General features: G+C 43.5%; 2 protein-coding genes and 2 non-coding genes across 4 annotated transcripts; 2 read left to right on the forward strand and 2 right to left on the reverse strand.

The window, feature by feature from the left end:
• Positions 1-412: 412 nt before the first annotated feature.
• On the reverse strand, positions 413-628 carry LOC125989521 (small nucleolar RNA U3). Its single transcript, XR_007488698.1, has one exon. It is a non-coding gene; the product is annotated as a small nucleolar RNA U3 (small nucleolar RNA).
• A 495-nt stretch (positions 629-1,123) lies between these two features.
• Positions 1,124-1,342, reverse strand: LOC125989520 (small nucleolar RNA U3). Its single transcript, XR_007488697.1, has one exon. It is a non-coding gene; the product is annotated as a small nucleolar RNA U3 (small nucleolar RNA).
• A 756-nt stretch (positions 1,343-2,098) lies between these two features.
• tspan31 (tetraspanin 31) lies at positions 2,099-8,151 on the forward strand. The gene is made up of 6 exons (XM_049753143.2): positions 2,099-2,289; positions 3,729-3,896; positions 3,979-4,059; positions 4,383-4,523; positions 4,781-4,891; positions 5,679-8,151. The coding sequence occupies exons 1-6, from the start codon at positions 2,227-2,229 to the stop codon at positions 5,751-5,753; spliced, it is 639 nt and encodes a 212-aa protein (XP_049609100.1). The 5' UTR covers positions 2,099-2,226; the 3' UTR covers positions 5,754-8,151.
• Positions 8,152-11,756: 3,605 nt separating this feature from the next.
• Positions 11,757-22,840, forward strand: marchf9 (membrane-associated ring finger (C3HC4) 9). Its single transcript, XM_049753142.2, has 4 exons — positions 11,757-13,109; positions 18,807-18,962; positions 20,617-20,809; positions 21,470-22,840. Exons 1-4 carry the CDS (start codon positions 12,765-12,767, stop codon positions 21,799-21,801), a joined length of 1,026 nt encoding a protein of 341 aa, XP_049609099.1. The 5' UTR covers positions 11,757-12,764; the 3' UTR covers positions 21,802-22,840.
• Positions 22,841-23,244: the final 404 nt, after the last annotated feature.

Raw genomic sequence — 23,244 nt, forward strand, 5'->3', positions numbered from 1 at the left:
TCGCATACTGTGAGGGGAAGCTACATTGAATTTAAACCGAAGTTTTTGTGATATATAAAAATTAAATTGTAAGGGCTTTTTTTTTTTTTATGCAGAGGAAAAGGGGAGGTGCTTGAGCACCACCTAGTGTCTATATGTGCCTGATGCGAGTAAGCGTTGACCCTTCTTAACCTCAGCCGATTTGCACTGATTTATTATTTTAAACCTTTATTTCGGAACACTAAATCTGTCTTGAAATCGGACTTCACTTGCCTTGAAAACTTAACCCTGATTTAAAACACTTATGCTGGCTTTAAACGATGGTTTGAAATCTTAACTGGAACTGCAAAGCCAAACTGGCAAGAAAACCAATCTTAAAATCCTACTTCGAAACTCAAATGCAACATATAAACTGTGCTTTAACCAATAACTAACTACTCAGAACATATCCCTTCCATCAATGCTTTGCTAACAAGCAATGAACAAACATCAATGGTAGAAAATTTTGGGCATAGCCAATATTTTCTGCCAGCTTAATGCTCAAGAAGGAATATCCTTACTCATCATCGTAGTTGGCAGGACCGTTTACCTTAGAAAACCCATTTCTCAAGTCAATGACTATAGAAATGATCCCTGAAAGTATAGTCTTAACTCAACCATCAGCAGAGATGGGAAGTCATCTGCGAGAGTACCATTGTCACTCAGAGGACCGGCTTTTGCTCACCAAACCAAGTGATTCCATTTAGTGATTTGTATGACTTTTTAGGACATCCAGGTCATCACGACATTGTTTTGGCCGTTGTTGTTTCGATGGCAAGTCTTTTGATTCACAAGTGTGGAACTGAACTCAACAAAATTATTCTATTAAAAAGATTCAAACCTGCTGTAGCCGATTTCTGATGTGATTTGTGAAACAATTGTGTCTGGCTGGATGTGAGCCGTTAATTAAATCTCTAGTCAACTTTACAGGGTGAATTGTTTAGATAAGACAATAAATCCAAGGATCTTTTCAATAGTGCTTGGCTTGACATATGTTTCATAAATATTGGGTCTCACTACAGTAAGAGTACTTCCTTAGAACAGAACTGAGAAAATGCCATTAAGGAGAAGCAACACCATTTCTTGTTTTAACCAATAAAAACAAACTACTCAGAACATATTCCTTCCTTCCTTCAATGCTCTGATAGCAAGCAGCGAACAATCATCAATGGCAGAAAATATTGGACACAACCAACATCTTCAGCCAGCTTCATGCTCAAGAAGGAATATCCTTACTCATCATCGTAGTTGGCAAAACCGGTCACTTCAGAAACATATTTCTCAAGTCAAGGACTATAGAAATGATCCCTGAAAGTACAGTCTTAACTCAACCATCAGCAGAGATGGGAAGTCAACTGTGAGAGTGTCATTGTCACTCAGAGGACCTGCTTTTGCTCATGATTAAAACAACCTCTTCATGCTTGATAAACAAAACTAAGGTATTGGCATTTGCTTCATTTGTTTGTGTCGTCGGTCGACCAATCCAAGTGATTCCGTTCAGTGATATATACCACTATATCCAACATTTCTGAGGAGGTGTCAACAATTAGTAAAATAAGACGCTTATATTAACAACCATTCTTCAGCATGCTTCAGGCGCCACTATGAGAAATTTTAATGCACAATACGTGTTCTTCGTGGCATGACTTTACATCAGCAACAAGATGTTTAACGTTAATATTAATATTCAACTATTTGTACTTATGAGTAATATACATGTGTTTTCTGCAGTTTGCCTACAGTCAGCTGGTGTAGATGAAGTACTGATCAGATTCACTAACATAAAATATCAGGTGATCAATAAAATATCAAACAAGTACACTGACAAAAAAAACACCTGCAGGGCTGCAGGTCACGCGGTGCACTATGGGTACAGTATTTCGGTGGTTACCAACTTTGAATGGGTGTCAATTGAGAAATCTATGATTTGGGCCTTTAAAATCGCCCAAGTCGATGTTTCTGATTAGATCATCTTGGGAAAAAAAAAAACGGGTGGAAAAAACACTAAACGTTCCTGAACAGGACGAGGACTTTTTCAATGGTCACATGGTGACGTCACGCGTGATGCCTACGTCATGTTCTGTACGCCCTCTTCGCTGGCGTCTGAAGAGCAGCCGTAAACAAAACAGCCATCGTTTGCCAGACGCCAACGATTGCTTCTTCTATTTGGCCTACAGTCGGTCGCCCGGCCGAGCCGAGAGAGTCGCGATGGTCTGCGGTGGCTTCACGTGTTCTAAAAATGCCCTGTGCTCCTTGAACGTTGTCTATATGGTGAGTGTTGCAAATCAATCACGGCGCTAACTTTCTCATTGCTAGCTACCTTAGCGTCTAGCATAGCGCTGCCTTAGCATCTAGCATAGCCCAGCCTAACCCTGCTAGCAGTTTAGCCGCAACGCAGAAGAAATATTTTTGACTTTTCCTTTTGTTTCAACACGCCTCCGGGTTTCAGGTCTACGCGGGTACGTGCGTTTCTTTGGTAGTTATAATCTCCAAGTAGATATATTTATAGCAAATCCCGAATGTAGTTAGTCGTGTAGCAGTTAGCCTGCTAGCTCCTATTCCGAGGTGTGCTTTAGGCCAGTTGAATATCATCGAGACAAATTGAAAACCAAATTCACCCCGCAGGTCCTGTCTTTTTGTCCCTTTGGCAGAACAACAGACACACCCCATACATGATCAACATTTCCCCCATTACTGCTTCGCGTGCTATGCTTAATACGTTTAAACTACTTAAACTGGACTTTATTACTCAGGGCCCAGGGGACAGATCTGGCCCACCACATCATTTCATGTGGCCCCTAGATTTGATAGACTGAGGTGGAAATTGTCTGTGGCTCACCATACAGAGAGCACCAATCAGGGCTCCAGAGTAACATTTTCTGCCACATTGTCACGGTATAACTGACAAATACTTGCAGGAACTACAATGTTTTCTATTCAGATTTGATTGCGCAATTGTTTACTCCGTGACACTGACGTTCCAACAATGCACAAGTACAATGTATTTATATTTTTGCTTATTTAATAGTGGCGGTTCAGAAAAAGTACTGTTGACCGCCTGAAGACATTTTCCTGAACCTGAAATAGCTAAAAAGAAAAACTGTATTCACCATTAGTGACACTTCAGCATGACTGAATCCCGAGCGAATTTTTCATGAAGGTAGCAACCCGTAACGTTGTCCCTAAACATCTTCAATGAATGAAGTAATTTTCAGCACACAGTGTTATCTGTGTATTATTGGATGGAATCTTCTGGCGAAAAAAGTGTCACTTTGCTTCGCTGCCTTTGTTGAACAATCCCGAGGCCCTGCCGGTACCGCTTATGAATCGAGTGCTGAGCGAGGTAGTCGAAGCCAGCGATATGAGGCTCAGTGCATCTCGTTTTTTTTCTCCTACGTTGTCACATCCTTTTTATACTGCCGTTGTTTCGATAGCAAGTTTTTGAAGTAAGGACCAGAATGCAACAAATTTATTTTGTATGTTGTGGCTAATCACTGTTGTCATTTCTGACACTGTCATGTCTGAGAGCTAGTATCACGCCCAGATGACTGTGTGTTTTTGATGTAATGTGATGTCTCGTGTGGTACGCTATCATATTTTAGTGTCTACGCCCTAAAATGGAATATTGGCTAATCAACTTAAATGAATTGATCTAATGGATGAGCGGCCCAGTCGAGCTGTTTGTAAGATGCTCCTTATGTGATGCCCAGCTGGTCGGCCTGCTGCTGATTGGCGTGGCGGCGTGGGGGAAGGGTTTCGGCCTGGTCTCCAGCATCCATATCATCGGCGGTGTGATCGCCGTGGGCGTCTTTCTTCTGCTCATCGCCATCGTGGGCCTCATTGGAGCCATGCACCACCACCAAGTCATGCTTTTCTTCGTATCCTTTACCCGCCCGCGTCAGTCGGTCGCAGCAAATTCAAAGCAGCCTCGCACGCTTTCTTTAACGTCTGGCTTCCCAGTACATGGTCATTCTCTTCATCGTCTTCCTCTTCCAATTCGGAGTGTCCTGCTCCTGCCTGGCAATGAACCGCAGCCAGCAGGTGTTTATTTAAAGTACCTGCTGTATTGTATTTTTAGGTTCTCTAATATAAAGAAAGCTCCCTTGTGAAAATGTCTAAATCATAGGTTAAATAATATTTTTGTTAAGAATATCGCCTTGACTAACTTGTAATGAAGTTCTAAAACAAAACAACTGGTTAGGTCGCTACTTCTTTTGCCAAAAATCTGAATGGAGAGTCGTAAGAAAGCAGAATCAAATTAAAGAACCAGAATACGTCCAAATTTGAACAATGGCCAACCCTATTCAAATTGTTGCTCATTCAATGTACGTATGAGGCTGAGAATCCCTGATGTGCTCTTCCAGGAAGGACTTCTGAACTCAGCATGGGGAATGTTGGAAAATAATACCAAGACCGACTTGGAGAGTCAGCTCAACTGCTGCGGGCTTCTCAATGTCACCAGCAAACGAGAACAGTTTGAGAAGGATTGGCAGAACTGTCCTGCCGTAAGTCTGCAAATGAAATGTCACCTTTTACTTTGGAGAAACTGCATGCACAGCTTGAGCATGATAACGTTGGTTGATAAATAGCGATGTGAGCAACTCGAGACTGTCCACAGCATCCCTCGCTTTTAGCTACACAGTTTGTCCCAATAGCTTGAGCCGAGTAAGTAGGCCACATTTGAGCTCAGCTGACAGCTTGCGGATTCGCAGCGCCGCAGACCAAAAGGCCTTATCTGCTATTTTTGTGTCTTGGACTGCAGTTATGCAAGAATACGACTTTATGCTACACCTGCGGGGATATGATGCTGCACCATGCTAGCGAGGCTCTCAAGATCCTCGGAGGCGTCGGGCTCTTCTTCAGCTTCACCGAGGTGAGAGATTGACCGTGTGCGCGTGAGCGGCAACCAGAGCACGCCCCAAAAAAAATTCTAATCTTGAAAATTTTATTTGGAAGCCCCTGTGTGTAATTTTGATAAATTTTCCATTTGTATTAGATAAGGTTCGATGCATGCCAACTCCAGCATGCTGCGAGGGGCAACTTCAAATTAAAAGCCTAACCAACAAGACATGGACATACATCAATGTGGTTAGACTTTTATTTTGAAATGGCCTCCGCATTGCCTTGATGGCATGTTACTGTATTTCATACTATGGACAAACATTGTGGCAGCGGGCTTGACTTCCATCTTTTCAACTGAAATTCATTCATCCGTTCGTTCTCCGAACAGCTTATCGTCACGAGGGTCGAAATTATGAATTAGTAGTGTTGCTTCCCCCGACAACTACAGCTAAATCTTGATTTTACACGGACTTTGGGGTCCAGAATTTGGGAATTGCGCTTAAGCTGTACTGCAACAATACCTCCAGTATAGAATTCTTTTTTTTTTTTTTTTTTTGGGAATGAGCATTGTCTGTAGAGATCAGCAACTTGTGACTTCGCTTCTGTGATTAGCGGCCAAATTGGACTTGCCTGTTTCACCGTAAAAGTGAATTAAACCAATATAGAGGCTCATTTTTCAGCATTGGACACTTTTTCCCTAGCTAGCCCTATACGTGTACCAGTGTCCCTTTAAGGATTTGTCTCCAGAAACTCCCAAGAGTTCATCTTTGGCTGCACAAAGTTGATCTCCGCTGACTTTTATGAATATCCTCCCCCAGATTTTGGGAGTTTGGCTGGCAGTGCGCTACAGGAACCAGAAGGACCCGCGAGCGAACCCAAGTGCTTTCCTATAGTCTGCCCCACGTGTGTAAACAGTACGGCTCGGCGCCCTTTCTGACTCACCGGTACACAACGCGGAACGGACATGCCCGGCGCCCAACCGACATGAGAACACGCTTTCTTCACTTGGAACCGAGAACCTATCTGAGCTCATGCTTAACCGATCGAGGACTCGCGCATGACAGGATGATTCGTAATACCGGTGAGCCCCACTCGCCCGTATCGCGATGCAGCCTTGATTTGAGGTCCCGACGGACTCGACTCACCAATCGCACGCCACACAGACAAGCCGCCACCCAACCCAACAAGTGAGAGGCGTCTCACAAATTAGCCCTGGATGTGTTTTTCATGTACAGCACACGTGCTGGTCTGTCTGATGAGACTGTTATAGGGAAAGGACTGGATGTGTGGAGCAAAAGTAGCTTTTGTGTAAATCGTGTCACTAAAAGGTTTAAATTAGCAACGTGACCAAGTGGCCACCATCTTTGTGGAATCTTCTCAAAAAAAACATGGAATGGGCACTTTTAACGCCTCTAAAGTCCCCCATGTCCATGTCCTTCTCAAGTGTCCGCACTGCTCTTCTCACTAATAATCTTCCATTTGCATCAGAGGTGCAACAATTAATCGGTTATCAAAATAATCGTCAACTGTTTTGATGAGGATTAGTCGTTCAAGTTGGCCAACTATTTTTAATTTTGGGCTCCTAACATTTCAGGCTTGCTTTGTGAAAGCAGGCATTTTCTGATTAAGGAGGGAAGGGGGATTAATTTATTTTATTTTTTTACTCATTCATTATTTAATTCCAAATTGATTCTTAATAATCATCAGTTGCAACCCTAAATAGTTACTAAAGTCACGTGTAACATTTGTAGCTAGTGACACTGTTTGAAACATCATGTGAATTTTAACATGTGGGCTTGTAGACCTGTACCAATTTACTGGTAAATATTTTGAACTGAAACTTGTCAGCCAATCGAAGAAGTGATTTCCTGAGTAGCCAGATGAGAAGGAATGTTGAAAAATAATCAAATTTTGCTCTTTTAGAAGCCCTTTGACCGGATTTTCAAAAAGCTAATTTTCTCCGACACAAACTCAATTTCTACTGAACCCATCATTTGAATTTTAAAAAATGTGTTGCATTGTATTCAAATCAAACCGGCTCTTCCAACTACACTTTTTGACTCGCTGACATTTTTGCTTAATCTTGTCCCATTGCTGCTTTTAGTGGTTAGCGAGTAAGGAATGAAGAAATATTGCAAATACAGTTCGAGTTGGAAATTAGTCACTCATTACTTACTCAATAATGCACTACAAAGCAATTCAGGAACAAAGTTCAAGTGGCCAATCCAAAGAGAGATAGAATTTTTTTTTAAACTTGTCATGTTGCTATTAAACTGTAGTTTCGACAAAGGGTAAGGTAGTCAATCACATTGAAATATTTATGAACTGTAACTGAGCCAGCTGTCCCAAGTTGGATTGCCAACGGACTGCAGACTTGATGTTGTACATAATAGTGATGCTATGTGTAGTTTCTCCTTTAGCTTCTCATCCCTTGTGTTGCACTATGATTTTGCTTCGTATAGCTTGTCAGTAGGTTCCAGCCCATTTCAGCCCAAATCTAACCACCCAGAGAAACCAGGAGAACGTGTTGGTTAGGTATCAGCGTTTGCATATCACTGGTAGTTCACCCATTCTCCGTTGAAAACAAAAATTAAACATAATTGTCTCCTTGTCAGTGTTATGGGAGTTATGGGACCAAATATTTATTTCATGATTCATTATATACATTTTCTTTTATTAATCTGGCAGTAAGTCTTTTTTTTTTTTTTTGGGGCCCTTTTTTCTGCCAAATATTGGGATCTGCATCGGGCTCAGAAATAATCCATATCAGTCATGTAGACTGTGTAGTGCAAACAGTATATATAGGGCAACAGAAAATTGTGCTCCATCACTTGGTCGAGGATTTCTTTTTTTTTTCTTGTGAAGTGTGAAATGGCCTCAGTTGCTGTCCTCTTGAGTCAGTTCCTTTGTTAATAATTGCCAGGAGTCCTTTACATTTATCAGTGTTATTAAATGAATGCTTTGTACAAATGTGTGGAATAATGTTTGTCTATTTTAAATTATCTTTGATGGGTGTGCTTATTTACAGCAATGGCGTTCGTTGACGAGCTTTTAACTTATAGATGAGCGCCAACTTTAGATCCATGTCTTACTTGAACTCGTCAGTGACAGCCAGTGCATGTTTTGCTGCGACTGTTGCTGCTGCTGACGAGGTTTCCCCTGCTGTGTACAGATATTCTGCTCAATATTTACACCACACCCTTAATTTGTGTGCACTTGTGGTTGAATTGTATTTTTCCCTTCATTTGGGGACCTAATTTTACAAGTAATAAAATCTCAAATTAGACCATACTTTTGTGTCTTTGTTCCTTTATGTGTGTTTTAATGGCAATGGAGAATTTTGCAAATTACAATGGAAACAATATTATGGAAAAGCAGTAGTGAGAAGCACAGACCTGGGTTACAACCTAAATTCCAATATTTGCAGTAAGGTCAGATAACCTTTATTAATCCCACAATGTTGACATCTGCAAAACGTTTTTATCGATCACTGTGAGGTCCCCGTTTTTGTAAATACTGATATTCTCAATAAAGAATCACATTTATGAAGAACTACACCTTAACAAAAACTCACCAAACTTTGCCCATAACTCAAAAAAGATTTCATGCACGAGTGTAAAAAAGATGGATCTATAGTGACCTCTACGGAGGTTTAATGAATCCATGTCCCGGTAGGTTTGACCTACAAAAATTGAGAGGCATATGTAACACCCTCAGATGTACAAAAGTGTTTGGTAGCTCCTCCCTAAAATGTGCATTAAGTGAGTGTGCTATGTGAGTGTATAGTTCCAGATGTTTCATCTGAACATGTTTAAGATGAAGTCATTGAAAGCGTTTTATTTTGTTGCACACTGTTGCCATGGCGATGCACCATTTGCAAAGGAAATTTTTCATGGCATCTAAACATATGCAAAAACTCATGAAACTTACCAGACTAGGAAAAACATTTCTATCTTAGGTTATTGTGCAGTTTCTTAAAAATGGTTCAGTAGTGACCCACATATTTTTTAACAAAGTACCCCTGGTTCAAAAAAAAATTAAAGCCTTTAAGTCTGCCTTATGGTGCCCAAAATACACTGTGTGTGTATATGTGTATATACTGGACCAATGCCCCTGACTACTAGGTTCATTTTCCTGACACGTAAGAATGTCCCTGGAAGCTATTGAGAGCATATCCGGCGTGAATCTCATGTGGATCCTATGCCAGGCTCCGCCTTGCGATGCGGGCCCATATGCCTAACGGGCGCTTTAGCTGGCATTAGCTGTGGAGGACTGCACAGAGAGAGAGAGAGAGCGAGAGAGATGGCCATCTGTCTTCCGAAAGCTTTAGAAGATGCTCTCCAAACACGACAACGATGCATCTGCAAGGGTGTCGTCCAGATCGGGCCCTCTGCGTCACTTTGTTCCCCGTGGAAACCTGCCGCAATTTTTCAAAACTAGTCATGATCAAATGCAAAAGTGGGACTGGCAGATGAAGTGAACGTTATTCAGTCGCAGTGGTTGCTAAAAGCACAGTGTTTGAGCAGACATTGAAAGGATGAAAGGAGGTTCTCGATCAATAATCTCTTAAATGCACACTGGATGGTCACCGTCGGCCGTAACCACGGCAAAAAAACATCCAAGTCAACATTGTCAGTTATCTTTCGACACCCCTGGTCTACATGGAATATTCTCCCTATTCCAGCCAGCCTGCAACATACACAGCAGCACAAGTGGTGTGCTTTTATTTCCTCCTCTGGATGAGAATCCAGATTGTTTTCACAGCTCAGTGAAGACAAACTAGAAGGCAAATCATTCTCTTCAGTGAGGAAAGACAAACAGGTCAATAAGGCCTATCAATAATGAAACAGGGCAGGAATGCTGCTTACTTGCTTGTCGGAGAGAAGGCCGACCTAAGTGTGTGGGGGGGGGGGGGGGAGGAGCGGTGCTGGTCATCGGGGAAATGTGGCTTACGGCCGTAATGAAGTACATCATGTCACCTCTTTTACAAGAGTATCATGAAATAAATCATTTGCACTATGCGGAAGAGCCAACGTTTATCTAGCTACACATTCTTCTGCACACACGTTATGGTATTACATGAAGTCATCATACCTGATGTTTTGAATTTTTTCATGGCACCCTGCAAGTCTTTGGTGATTTGATGTAAGCAAACAAATGAATGTTGATCCCCGGGCTTTTTTCTCTAGGCTAGCACTTCAAACGGCAAAAACGCAACAAGTTGTCAATCCGCGCAAACATTTAGAATTGAAATAGGAAACAAAACACTCATGATTGAGTCAGGCAGCCGCCGGCATAGACATCAATTCGTAGAGTCACACGCTGCGATGGTGTTTTTGTTAAAGCCACGATTATAAAATGACTCATGTGGCTTGTATCAAAGCTGCATGTTTGATTTTTGTAACAACCCAATCTGCTTCAAAATCAGACAATTCAATCAGATATAATGAACGGTCTCGGGAACTATAAGAAGGAGAAGCTGCATGCAAGCGAACCCACCCAATAATTTTCCTTGTTTATTTCATATTTCTGCATAATCATTTTGAACCAATAATTAAATAAATACTGCTGTCATCATCATTTTTGTTAATCAAATCTGCATTATTTCAAATGTCTTTTGGGGGAACTAAATATAGCATGAGCCTTCATAATTTGGAACAGTTGAAGTTGTATGATTTAATCCCACATGTTTCTATTTGTCTTCATTGTGGCTGCCCATGCTAATTTGCTAACTCTGTTACATGTCGCATTGAAAGGCTACATCCATATTTGCAACAGAGTGCGAAAAATCCACGGCGATCAACGTGTCAGGGCATTTTGTGCCGAACGTTGCCATGGAGCAGAATGCGTGAGCGTTGAAGAGGCGCCGACGGCGGCGTCTTCTTTGTAAACAGCAGATGAGAGTGACCTTTGCACTCGCGCCTCTGATGTTTTTCTAATTAACTTGTCTCGCCATCTTGACAAATGAGACCAAGACGCTTTCACTCCTCTTACTCCTGTCGCCTTCAAACTAAAGCGGAGAAGATTGCCAACATGTCAGCAATTTAAACTCTTTTCAATCGACCTAAAATGCCAACTCCGAACGAGATGCGAGATTCAAACTCCCGTCCACTGGGAGGCAGAATTCTAATCGTGTGGTTGAAACAGAAATTATTGCTCATGAAAGAAAATTATGTAGCTCGATTACTTCTATCGATGTGAAGGTCATAATCGAATCATGTGCACAATATGGTCCGACCTTTATAGAACCAAGACATACATTTTGAAATACAAGGGAAGTGGCAGGAAAAGAGGACAAAACACCAACCAAATGCAAAAGTGCAGGAGATTTAAACATTACTAAAGGGGGATTTCTGTCAGTATGGCATTCTAGAGTACTGGAGCCCAGATAGAGAATGGATTGAATGCATGATTTTTTGGGGGCGGGGGGTCTATGAGTCACCAGAGAACCAACTTCTTGTGAAATTAAGGCTTGCAATGTATATTTTTAATTGGATAATTTAGCACCGCACACCTCATGATCTCTCAAGGCACAGCCACCGATCTGTAGAGCAGTGATTCTGTGAACGTGTCAAGTGTCAGTTGAAATGAGGACATTTGGTCAGGTCAATTCCTCGAAGTTGAGCTGGAACATGAACGCAATTTAGATTTCGACAGGTTGCAAAATATATGCGTTGTAAATTCAGACATAGATCATTGCGGTACTGGCTAATGAATTGACCTTTCTGTTGCTCAGATTAATCGAAATGGTCATTGATCGGTTTTACCTTGCAAAGCAAGCCGTTTGTTCTGTATTGTTCAATTTGAGGGCGCTTGAAACTAGCTGGCTGTGACCCACAGGAAAGAGCAAGGAGGGAGGGCAGACCTCGCTTTGGCATCAAGCGCATGCACGTCAGCGAAGAGGGGGCGGTCGGAGGTGGGGGGCATCAGCACCCCGGACAGCGCCTAGTCAAAACGCCGACCGCCTCTCGCAGGGCTTCACCCACCCTCTCGGTAGAAATTGAAATAAATAAAAATAAATAAAAGTCTTTGTGTGTGGACAGGATGTCGGCACACTTTTTCCGGAAATAGCTTCATGGGAGGGCGACCATTTGGAGGAGGGGAAACGAGCGAGCAGCATCCTGATCAGGAGCATCGACGCGCTCCACTAATCGAAGCTACTGCTGCTGGCGTGTCATTGTTGCTGTGGGACGGACGCCTCTTTGGTCTTCTGGGTTCTCGGACTTGAAGCCCAAATAAAACCGCAGGGTGCCTTGTGTTTTTTGTTGGTTTGTTTTTCCCTTCCGCCTTCCTCCACCTTTGATGGCGGCGAGGGTGGCAGACGGGCAGCACTCGGTTGTTTTTGCCGGAAAATGCAAATGATTGTCTTTTTGGGAGGAGATGGACTGAGGAAGAAAGTGAAGGCGGACGCTGTGACTCTTTTGTTGTCTTGAAGGCGCCATGCAGCTCGCAAGTCTCTCGTCGGCCCGCTCGGCTCTTTTGTCGGATGATGATTGTAGCCCCGGCTCCCAGATGTGAGCGCGTGGATGGCGTGTCGTGGTCGTGGTGCCGCACAGCCCGCGTCGAGTCGCCCGCGTCGGCGTCGCTCTGTCTTCTGCTTCGGCGAGCGAACATGATGGCTCGTCCTTCTCTCGTCTCGCGTTCGTCGCTGCTGCTGCTACTGCTGCTGCAAGCTGCTCGCTGCACATGAACGCCGGCTGTCTTGTTTGTTTGCCCGACACAAGACAAATGATATGGGACGTGTTTTGTGAGGAATGGACGCTGGCTTTTGGCACACATGGCTCGTTTTTTTGGCCGACACTGAGCGCGTGAATTGTCCAAGCGAGGAGCGTAAACACGCATCCATCCAGGCGCACTTTTGGTGTATCGGCGTGCGTGTGCGCGTGTGTATGTAGCGGCCCAACATGTTCAAGTATCGGATCCGCATGTTTCTAAACGAACTGAAAGTGCTGGTGTTGATGCGATCCGAATCGAGCCCGTCCGGCGGTGGCTCCTCCTCCGAGCGCTCGGCCGCCGCGATGCGAGGCTTGGGGATGGGCGGCTGCGGCTGGCCGCCCTTCGTTGACTGCCGCTCGCGCAACGACGACGAGGACTACTACGGCAGCAGCGAGCCGCGGCCGCGAAGCCTGCAGGCCTACGACGACAAGGAGCCCAAGCTGCAAGTGGGCCTGGACGCTGTCTCGCTCGCCAGCACCGCCAGCAGCCTGCGGAGCCCTCAGTGCAGGATCTGCTTCCAAGGCCTTGAGCAGGTACTGCGTTCATTCGCTTTGTTGCAACTTCCTTCATCCAACCAACCGCCTTGCTTCTTACATCACGCGTCAGCAGCTGCAACAACAACAACAGTTTATCGGGCTTTGCTCCTCCAAGCCGATGAGATGCGGAAGCCGCCACTGTTTATTTTGGACGGGGTGGTCATATGACGTTCGTGTGCTAAGTTGGACATTTGAACGTTTCGCGAATTAACGTGGAAAGTTATTGCGTGATTTAACATATCCTCTAATATTTTACAATAACAATTAACACAAAAGAATGCAATTACACAATAATCAGCAGCAGCGTAGCTAGAGATTTTTCTGTGGGGTAAACAACACCTGCTTGAGGGGTGGCCGTGCATGCGTCTGTCATTGTTTATCATACCACAGTCTGGATTTCAGGAAATAAAATTCACACAAATCCAGTGCCCATCACAGTAAACAGCAATATTTTGCTGAGCTTAATTTACTTGATGATACCATTTTCTCTGCAGTGTCTTTGTTTTTGTGTACTATCTTCAATCTTATATAGGCTAATGATTTGCTAACTGCCAATCACGCCATTTTGCATACTATCAATGGCTCATTTGTTCAAATCATATCTTAAAAGTACAATGACACAAAAGTCTCAGTATCAGGTGTGTTGCATTGGGGATGCATCTCAATCAGGCCGGATTGGAACCCTTGAGAACCAGACTTGGTGACCCCTGGCCTATGGGTGCATTTCATTTCACGAAAACATGACTGGATGGATAAACAATTACTCCTTAGCTATGTTATGTGCTTACTATGGTGTGAAATTAATGAGTTTGATTGATGGTGCGTGTACGTAAGAAGTGAATTGTAAATCATTGGACAGACGTCGCTTATAATCAAAATAACAGGGATCAACCAGCCTCTAAATGTAAACATATCTACTTGGGCCCACGTCAACATCTGAAAACATCCCAAAACGATTATCCTTTCCATGGCTGACACTTAAAAGAGCAAGAAATGAGCAGATTCAAGCGTAGGAATGTGCACGAGTGATGGCAGTGAATCACCAATTCAGACGCTAGGTGACAAGTGAATATGACAAACCAAGCCAGGAAAAAATACACATTACGATGCTTGCCTGCCTCCTGTGACGTAGACCTGCCCATTCCCCAAAAGCCCTTAAATAAATTTTAGTGTTGACACAATTTTTACATATGGACCTATTTTATAAAAGTGCAAATGTTCAGCTCTTTAAAACTGATTATTAGTTTTAGTCTTTCAATGTGCAATTATTATAAGATAGATTTTGGGCAGAGTATCTAGGGGTCTAAGAACACTTCATCCATGTGAATATGGCAAGAAAATCATTGCTATCAAAATTTTCCCCTAGGCCAGTCTGGTGGCCCTAAAGTGACAAGCGGTGGCCTTGCCCCCCGGGCATCCTGTAGCTGCGCCCCTGATAATAAATATTTCAAAAGGTTTCAGATTTAAAAAGATGACGCACATACCGTGCCCCTAGTTAAGAAATGTTAAAAACCTTAAAATAAATTTGATTCATATTGCAGAATTATATACTTAAAATTTCACCAGACATTTCAGTCCTTAGATATCAACCCCATTGAATTCTGTGGAGGGGGCTAAAGAGGAGAGTGCAGAGGAGGATCCAGCTCGATCTGATCCAGGAGAAATTGCTTCATTTTGTTCAATGCGGAATTAAGTCAAACTTAGGACATTCAAACATGATTCTGAGCTTGCTTTGTGGGCGAGGGGCTTTAAGACATCTCAAATGTGGGGTAACATTTTCTCCATAACCACAGGTAGGCAGTTAGGACAGATTTGCCCATCCGTCGTTCTGTCCGTCCTTGACAGACACCCATTATGCAGACGAGCGACGAAAAAGTAAAAAAAAAAAAAAGCACAGACTGAGGGTGGAGGAAAGTGGTTTTTCTTCCATCCAAACCTTTTGGCGTTGTTGTGACAGCTTGTTACCGGTCCTCCGTGCAAATTTAAATCTTGTGCCACGCTGGATTTTCACCCGTCCTTTTTGTTCATAACGCTCATCTCAAGCGCGTATGCCGATGTTGTTGTTTTTAAACTCATCCGGGTTGGGAGAGTGGCAGGAACATTCGCCACCCTGCCAGCATAGCAACAAAGAAAGTTAGCCAATTAGATCTACACGATGACAAACAAACGCAGTGCGAATGAGTCATAATAAACGGACCATCACCGCCTGTCAGTCACACCTCTCACTTCTCTCGCCGTAGGAATGCTTTGGCACTTTTTTTTCTCCACATTTCTGAGCCAAAACAAAAGCGTACGTCATGGCGCGCATCTGTGGTTTCGTGCATGTCACCTGATGTGCTCAGCGGCAGCAGATCCACCTGAAGGCCAAGATGATAAGGCGACAACTTAATAATGGTGCAGGAGCGCAGATGGATATTTCCATTTAGTCACTTCTCCCATGTACACACGTGTTATTACAGCCCATGTGCTAATTGATGACATCTGCCTCATTGTGTGCATTTCTCTTGTGAAGCGTAGTAAAGCGGACGACACTTAGGGATACGCTGGCTCTCGTGCGCCTCAACGTCTGGTCTCTACGGGAACGTGACTCAGCCCCGAGCTGCCCGCTTTGACTTCTAGACAAAGAGCGAGCTCAGTTCACTGTGCCGCCTGTTCTCAGCTGATGGGCAGCCTGGGACCTGTACGCCCTTTAGAATTGTAGCTCAGTTGACCCCTCAAGTTAATCGGCATAAAGAAAATGCATTCTTACAAAATAGCATTTGAAAATACAGAGTTCTGGAAAAATGGCATCTGATGACTAAACAAGAGACATTTTGGGTCCACGACCCATCACTTGAGAGTTAGCGTCCTATACAACAGTTTATAGTAGTGGTCATGTTGATATTAGCTTATTCACGTGTGCTAAGAGTCTTCCTGGTGCAGGCAGGGTGCACGTTTGCCATTTTCTTTTTATTTCATAATTGAAGAGGTCTTGCATGGGGGCTGTCAGCGGGCCAATTACTGGCCTTCACATGTGGGCTGCACGTGTCAGTCTGCTGCCCTTCTGACAAATGTATGTCAGCCTCCGTTTGACAAAAATCTGCATGGTCTCATTAATTAAATCAGAATTTTTTTACACCTCAAAAATTGTTGGCTCTCCCGGTACCACTGTCGTGACTTGGTTCAAAATGACCAATTATAAACTATTGGCTGGCCCTGCTTTGTTTTTCATCAGAGAGTTTATTGATCAAGTCTGGAGATAATCGGGTGTAGGTGTGGTCAGTAAAAAGTAGTACTATACTAAACCCCAAAAACTATTTTTTTTCGGCCATTAAATTTTCAGCCAATTGATTGGTTGCTAGGGCAAAAAAAAAAAAAAAAAAACGGCCGTTATCTCTCGATAAATTGAATCAGCTATAGTGCGTTGCATACTCTCCACCAGAATGGACTTTAAACCAACGCTAAATTAGACCAAACAATGAAATTTGGCAGCACAGTTGATTGAGCTAACAGACAAGATGAAAAGCGAGGGATTTATTTTAGCTTGGGCCGGTTGACAGGCAGCGCATATCAGTCCTGACAGGCTCGTCAGGGTGTAATCTATCACTCGCAGAATGGTCCGGTCACGATTTTAATCATGACTGCCATCCAAATGTCAGGTAGGCCAGCAGCCGGTTTAGTTAAGCTACCATTCACTATTTAAGGCCAAGGAAATGAGTTATACGATAAAAGATGGTCCATCTGCTTGTTTTCCAGCCATCATTTGCTTTGCAAACATTGACGCTGAGGCTGAAGGTGGGTGGAAGGCAGGGAGGGGTAACAATAGCATCAGTCGACTCCCTGCCTCGTTTTCCCAGAGACTGACCGGCTTTATGACACACTCTTGCTACACCAAGGTTTTACTAACCTAAAAAATGGCATCGCTCAAGTAGCATTACAGCGTCACGATGAGGTGATGTGTGTCAGTGGAGTGCCACTTTTCTGTCCAGAATTTGTCTTGTGACTTCTTGCGTAATCATCCGCCAAGGGAGCAGTCATCTCCCAATGCACCTTTCACTCTCGTTTGCTACAGTATATGCCCAAGTGATCATGCATTAAAATGATGACTTATTTTTATCTGAGTGTGAGCACACATTTGACCTTTAGATTTGCACATCTTCCTCATCTTGACTCAAATGTGAACATGTGCATGAGCAAAGAAATTCAGTTGTCTTTCAATTCTATCCAACCATCCACCCAAAGATCTTTTCCTCCTTTTAAATGAATATTGATGGCAAATTGTAGAATTTGGTGGCAGTAGTAGTGCTAGGATCACGGACTTGACAAAGAGTTCACATCGTCTATCGTGTATCTATATATATTTTTTTTTGACTTGTCCGCAAAAGTATCTTGTCAGAAAATGGCTGGTACTCACTTACTTCCGTAACGTTGTACTGTAAGAAAATCGACGCGTCGATTATGTGCTCATCAAAATGATGCAAGGGTGAGTCAAGTCTGTTGTTATGGTTACAATCACATTGGCAAAGGTTCAAAAGTTGGTTATGATGAAAATATGCCAATACACGTTGCGAAGGCCAACGGTCAATAGGGAGGTGTGGTGAGTGCAATAATTAATTCCTGTTTAAAAAAGAAATCAGAAATTTTATTTGATGTTATTTTTCATCATATCATATGATCACTATGATTAAGAAAAGATACATGACAAAATCAATCTAATGACATTAACAAAGTATTTGTCCTTGGTTACGTTCCCACTACTGTTTTGAATGAACAAATCCAAGCAAGCAAGCGAGCATGATCAAAACAATCCCTCCAGTCTCCGAGACACTCGAGCGCTTTGTGTTAAGAGTCGCGGCGAGTGCCGAGGAAAGATTCCATCTTAGCAGAAACGTGATACTCGATCAGCACTGAGAGCCCCGAGGTTATTGAGCAACAGTGGAGTGCTACTTCACGTAAGCAGGCCGGTCGGTAGGCAATCATTGGATGAGCATGTATTTCCTCATCCTTCCTTTTTAGCACCACACCACAGAACAGCAACACGCAGGTGGATATGCTCACTCAGTCTTTCATGTGTATCCAAAACGAGCGATTAAGCTGTCAGTCAGTCATGCCTGATGTGACTGACCTCTTTAAGGGTGAGAAAGAAGGGCTGCACAATATTTCACAAAAATATCGTCATCGCAATAACGCCACATGCGATTTCCGTATCGCCAAGATGTGCAATAACGTAATACAGTGATCCCTCACTACTTCGCGTTTCGTTTATCGCGGCTTCGCTACTTCGCGGATTTTTTTTCCAAATTAAAAAAAAAAACATTTAAAAGTCAAAATAAAACTTCTAAATTGAGGAAACATGTGTCTAACCTTTAGGACAATGCAGTATTGCTCCAAATGTCCGTTTTCACGTGTTAACACGATCACGAATTAGCATCTTTCCGCTAACTCGTTAGCCTGCCCAGTACTTCTCGTTGGTGACCGTACTTCGCAGATTTCCCCTTTTTTTTGGAACTAATTATCTTAATATAATCATTCTCTCTCTCTCTCTCGCTCTCTCTCTCTCTCTCCATGTATACACACGCACACACACACAAAGTTGCCATTTCAGTTCACGTCATTCGCTTTCTGCTAGCCGGAAGTAACCCAGCGCCTATTGTTTTCGAGCGAGTCTACTTTATTGTTTTCCTAACTTGCTGTCGTACCAATTTTGTCCTGCAGGGAGAGCTGTTGAGCCCGTGCCGGTGTGACGGGTCGGTGCGCTGCACCCATCAGCCCTGCCTCATCCGCTGGATCAGCGAGAGGGGCTCCTGGAGCTGTGAACTCTGCTACTTCAAGTACCAGGTTCTGGCCATCAGCACCAAAAACCCTCTGCAGGTATGACATCGTCCTGAACTTTCCCATGTATGTATTCATCTGTCCCATTGAATAAATGGCCGAGCAAAACGATGACCACAATATCTACATTGACTGTCTTCAACCAACTGTGAAATTTTAAAACAGACGTTAAATCCCTTTCGCTCTCTTGTTACGTAGGAACAAGCCTTAAGCATGCTATCGCGTCCTTGTAGTTGAAGGCAAAAAAAAAAGCTTTGACCGCTCACCGACGATTATCTTAATGGTGATGACCAAAATGGTGGTCACAATGAAAATTCGATTCATTGTGCAACCTTAATGTCTGCGCTGCTCCACTTTCCCCGCACAATGGTCACACCACAAAGAAGGAGGTGGGATGAGCAGGGCCTCATCTGCATGAGACAAGACGGCCTACCCTAAATGTGGCAGCTATGAACAAGACAGCGCGATGAGTGTCATTAAAGTTAATTCACTTTAATGACGAATGACGTTCTATAGCTACATTTTTAACATTTACTGACATGAAATTATCACTATTATCACTCACTTAGCCTGTCAAACACTCACAGGCTACCTTTTGATCTCAACTAACAAGCACAGATTAGTTTATTGGGAAATTGGCGAAACTGCCATCTCGAGTCTTAAATAAATAATCTGCGATTATTTTTTGCTGGTGATGTCACACTTTTGTGTTGCAATTTGTAAATGGGGCAGGAATTGTAATGCAACAAGCTCAATTGTGTCCCATAGAAAATCTCTACCTACCTAGCTCCCTACCTACCTAGCTCCCTACCTACCTAGCGCCCTACCTACCTACCTACCTACCTACCTACCTACCTACCTACCTACCTACCTACCTACCTACCTACCTACCTACCTACCTACCTACCTACCTACCTACCTACCTACCTACCTATCTACCTACCTACCTACCTACCTACCTACCTACCTACCTACCTACCTACCTACCTACCTACTTTCAATCCATCCATCCATCCATCCATCCATCCATCCATCCATCCATCCATCCATCCATCCATCCATCCATCCATCCATCCATCCATCCATCCATCCATCCATCCATCCATCCATCCATCCATCCATCCATCCATCCATCCATTCATCTCTTTTTCATCTTCTTTATCTGCACGTTTCCATGAAATATAGTGCAACCTTCGGTCGGGGGAGAAAAAAAAGCATGTTTGTATGAAGGAGGACAAGGTTCCCTGCACACTATGAAGTGCATGTGTGCACCTCTCTGATTGGTTGAGCTGGCTGTTGCCATGGAAATGTGAGCAAGTCGGAAGCCAGGAAACAAAGCATTTGGCCATGTCAATGGAATAAAAATTGACAGAAGATTTCTGGAAAAGTTTGATATCAGTGAAAATGTACACTGAAAAAAAATCATCCTGTTCCTTTGCATTTAGTTACAGTTTTTCTTTGTTGTTTTGTCTCATTTCTTGAAACAAAAATGACATTCTTGAAACTAAAAGATCATTTGGTTCTGCTCAACAATACAGCTCATTAGCAAAAGATCATGTCTCTCTTACGGTTCGCGTATGCTTCAACCTAAGTCCTCTTGTCGTACCACCAAAATAGCAAAGGTTCTCAATCCTCAATTGCATCCACGTAGTGCTTTTGCATGACTGTGTGTTTCCTTGGTGCTGCGGTGCAGTGGCAGGCCATCTCTCTGACAGTGATCGAGAAGGTGCAAATCGCCGCCATCATCCTGGGCTCCTTGTTCCTCATCGCCAGCATCTCCTGGCTCATCTGGTCCTCCCTCAGCCCCTCGGCAAAGTGGCAACGGCAGGACCTGCTCTTCCAAATCTGCTACGGCATGTACGGATTCATGGACATCGTCTGCATAGGTAAAGTGCGCAAACACAAACTAATAAATATAGCCAAATTATTTGAAAGACGAGGATCATTTTGTCAAACAGTGTAAAAAAAAAACAAGCAAAAAAAAACATCTGTTATGAGTCAAAACCGAGCACTATCACCTTTTTAAGGGTGCAATGTTTACAAGAGCTCTCATTGTGGTTCTCATTACATAGACCAGTGGATGCATTATGCAACAAGCTGTGTAACAAAACACCGTCAGAAATATGAATACGAATATGGCTCGTTACTTGTATTCAGTGCACATTGTGGCCCTCGCTGAGGTCACACAACGTTGCACGGAAGTCAAATGAAAGAAGCAGATGGTGTGCAGGTAGGAGACCGCAAGGACGTTGAAAGGAAGCAAATGCTGATGATGTCACAGAGCGATCTGGTCCTGCGGGGCAGGTGGCGTCACATGTGCTTCCATCGCAGGAAGCATCCATCCGTTCGATCAATTAATTTATGATGTATGATCCAGAAAATAAATAGTTAAACTCACGAGGAACAAGACAGTCACCAAACTTAATGGCTCATATCTCAAAAACTCCCAAGTTGGGTCACTTGTATCTCAAGGCACCACGGTATTCAAGTAAAATACTAGAAGTTGACAACCAAACATTCTGAAGAGTTCCTCCTTGCCCCCGCAGGCCTCATCATCCACGAGGGCTCGTCAGTCTATCGCATTTTCAAGCGATGGCAGGCCGTCAACCAGCAGTGGAAAGTTTTGAACTATGAGAAAGCCAAGGACCTGGGCGACCCGGTGAGCCTGAGCGGCAAGGCGGGGGCCCGCGGCGCTCGCGGGACTCCTCTCGGCCTGGCGGGTGGCAGCGCGGGCCGCCAGGGCAGGAGGCTGAGAACTATTCTGAACCACCACTGCGGCTACACCATCTTGCACATCCTCAGCCAGCTGCGGCCCAACGACCCGCGGATCGGGGCCGCCGCAAATCGGGAGGTGGTGATGAGGGTCACCACCGTATGAGGCCCGGAAGGACCTCGGAAGAACTCCTCTTACATATGAGCGGAAGGACACCGTATCAAATATGAAACCCGAAATAGTAAATGGACTCGCAAAGGAGGCAAAGTGACGCCCGGAGCAACAACGTCACACCGAGACACTCACCAGGAGTTCTCCACTTGTTTCTTACAACTAAAAGGAAGCCAGATGCTCCTTTTCAATAATGGAGGAAGTGGTGGAAAAAAAAGACAAAATATGTTTAAGAGACATCATGGAAGGATGGGAAGGGTGGGGGGGGGGCATAAACAGTCTTTTTAACCTAATGGGAGACGATGAGATGTTTTTTCCAGTTCAATATCAGGATGCACAGAGACTTTTCTCTTTCGGTTGATCCTCGCATTACATTTGCATCTCTTCTCCTGCTTTTGTTTTCTACTCTAACTTCAATTTTGTACGGATCAAGAAACCATGTAAGTCATACATACATGTCGAGCCTTTCCAGACACCTCCAGTATGTCCAATTCTTGATCTGAACAAGCTTCCCAATGCTGGCCAATAGACGGAACAGAAAGGAAACAAACAGGAAGAAACTGATAACAATAATGTCCATAGGTGTGATTGTGAGTGTGAATGGTGGTTTGTCCTGCGATTGGCTGGCGACCAGTTCAGGGTGTACCTCGCTGGGATCGGCTCCAGCACACCCGCGACCATTGTGAGGATAAGTGGTTCGGAAGATGAACGAATGACGAATAATAATAGAGAAATCAATGAGACATCATCTCTCTGCAATAAATACATATTGTCGCTGTTGGGCGGAAACCCAAACTGTCAAAATGACAACTTAAGAGGAACGGCAGCTTGTTTTGAGTTCCCAGGCACCGCTTTGTTCAAGTTGTACGATATTACTTTACCACACTCACAGGTTTCCGCCAAACAGAGACGAAATGTACATTTCACAGGGAATTCTGCATGGGTATATCATTTTATTTATCACATAACATGAACACAAATTTGCTCTGTTTCGAATGGTGCTTGCCAAAATAAACACTTTCAAACCATCAGATTTTATTGCACCAACTTTTTGTAAACGGGAAGAAAGCCAGGCAGTATTTTACAGCTCTTTAAGATACGAGCGACTGAAGATTGTTGCTGCCGTTGCTGTGTGCTGAGTTCCCGTTTGATAAGTACACGATTGGATTAAAACCAGAGATCAAATTATCTCTTAATACTCCGACTCTGTCTCTGCTTCAACGTGCATGATTGGAATTCAAGTACTGCCTTCAATGAATACTTTCACTGAAATGGTAACAAAAGGGAGTCGCTTCATCACAAACAGACACACACAAAAGATGAAATGAAACAAACAAAATGATTCGATAGGTTCAATTTAATGCGGTTGATGGATTCCTGCAGAGGAGGATCTGTTACTTTGCGCTTTAATTTGAATGCTTCATGTAAATGTCGAAA

Source organism: Syngnathus scovelli, chromosome 2 (genome assembly GCF_024217435.2).
Source record: "Syngnathus scovelli strain Florida chromosome 2, RoL_Ssco_1.2, whole genome shotgun sequence".
NCBI classification, from domain to species: domain Eukaryota; kingdom Metazoa; phylum Chordata; class Actinopteri; order Syngnathiformes; family Syngnathidae; genus Syngnathus; species Syngnathus scovelli.

Excerpts from the sequence above, each read along its gene's own strand:
- tspan31 (XM_049753143.2), top strand. The coding sequence starts at position 2,227 with ATGGTCTGCGGTGGCTTCACGTGTTCTAAAAATGCCCTGTGCTCCTTG. Across the intron at positions 3,897-3,978 it reads ACCAAGTCATGCTTTTCTTC|TACATGGTCATTCTCTTCAT; the intron begins GTATCCTTTACC and ends CTGGCTTCCCAG. Across the intron at positions 4,524-4,780 it reads ATTGGCAGAACTGTCCTGCC|TTATGCAAGAATACGACTTT; the intron begins GTAAGTCTGCAA and ends CTTGGACTGCAG.
- marchf9 (XM_049753142.2), top strand. The coding sequence starts at position 12,765 with ATGTTCAAGTATCGGATCCGCATGTTTCTAAACGAACTGAAAGTGCTG. Across the intron at positions 13,110-18,806 it reads GCTTCCAAGGCCTTGAGCAG|GGAGAGCTGTTGAGCCCGTG; the intron begins GTACTGCGTTCA and ends TTTGTCCTGCAG. Across the intron at positions 18,963-20,616 it reads GCACCAAAAACCCTCTGCAG|TGGCAGGCCATCTCTCTGAC; the intron begins GTATGACATCGT and ends GCTGCGGTGCAG.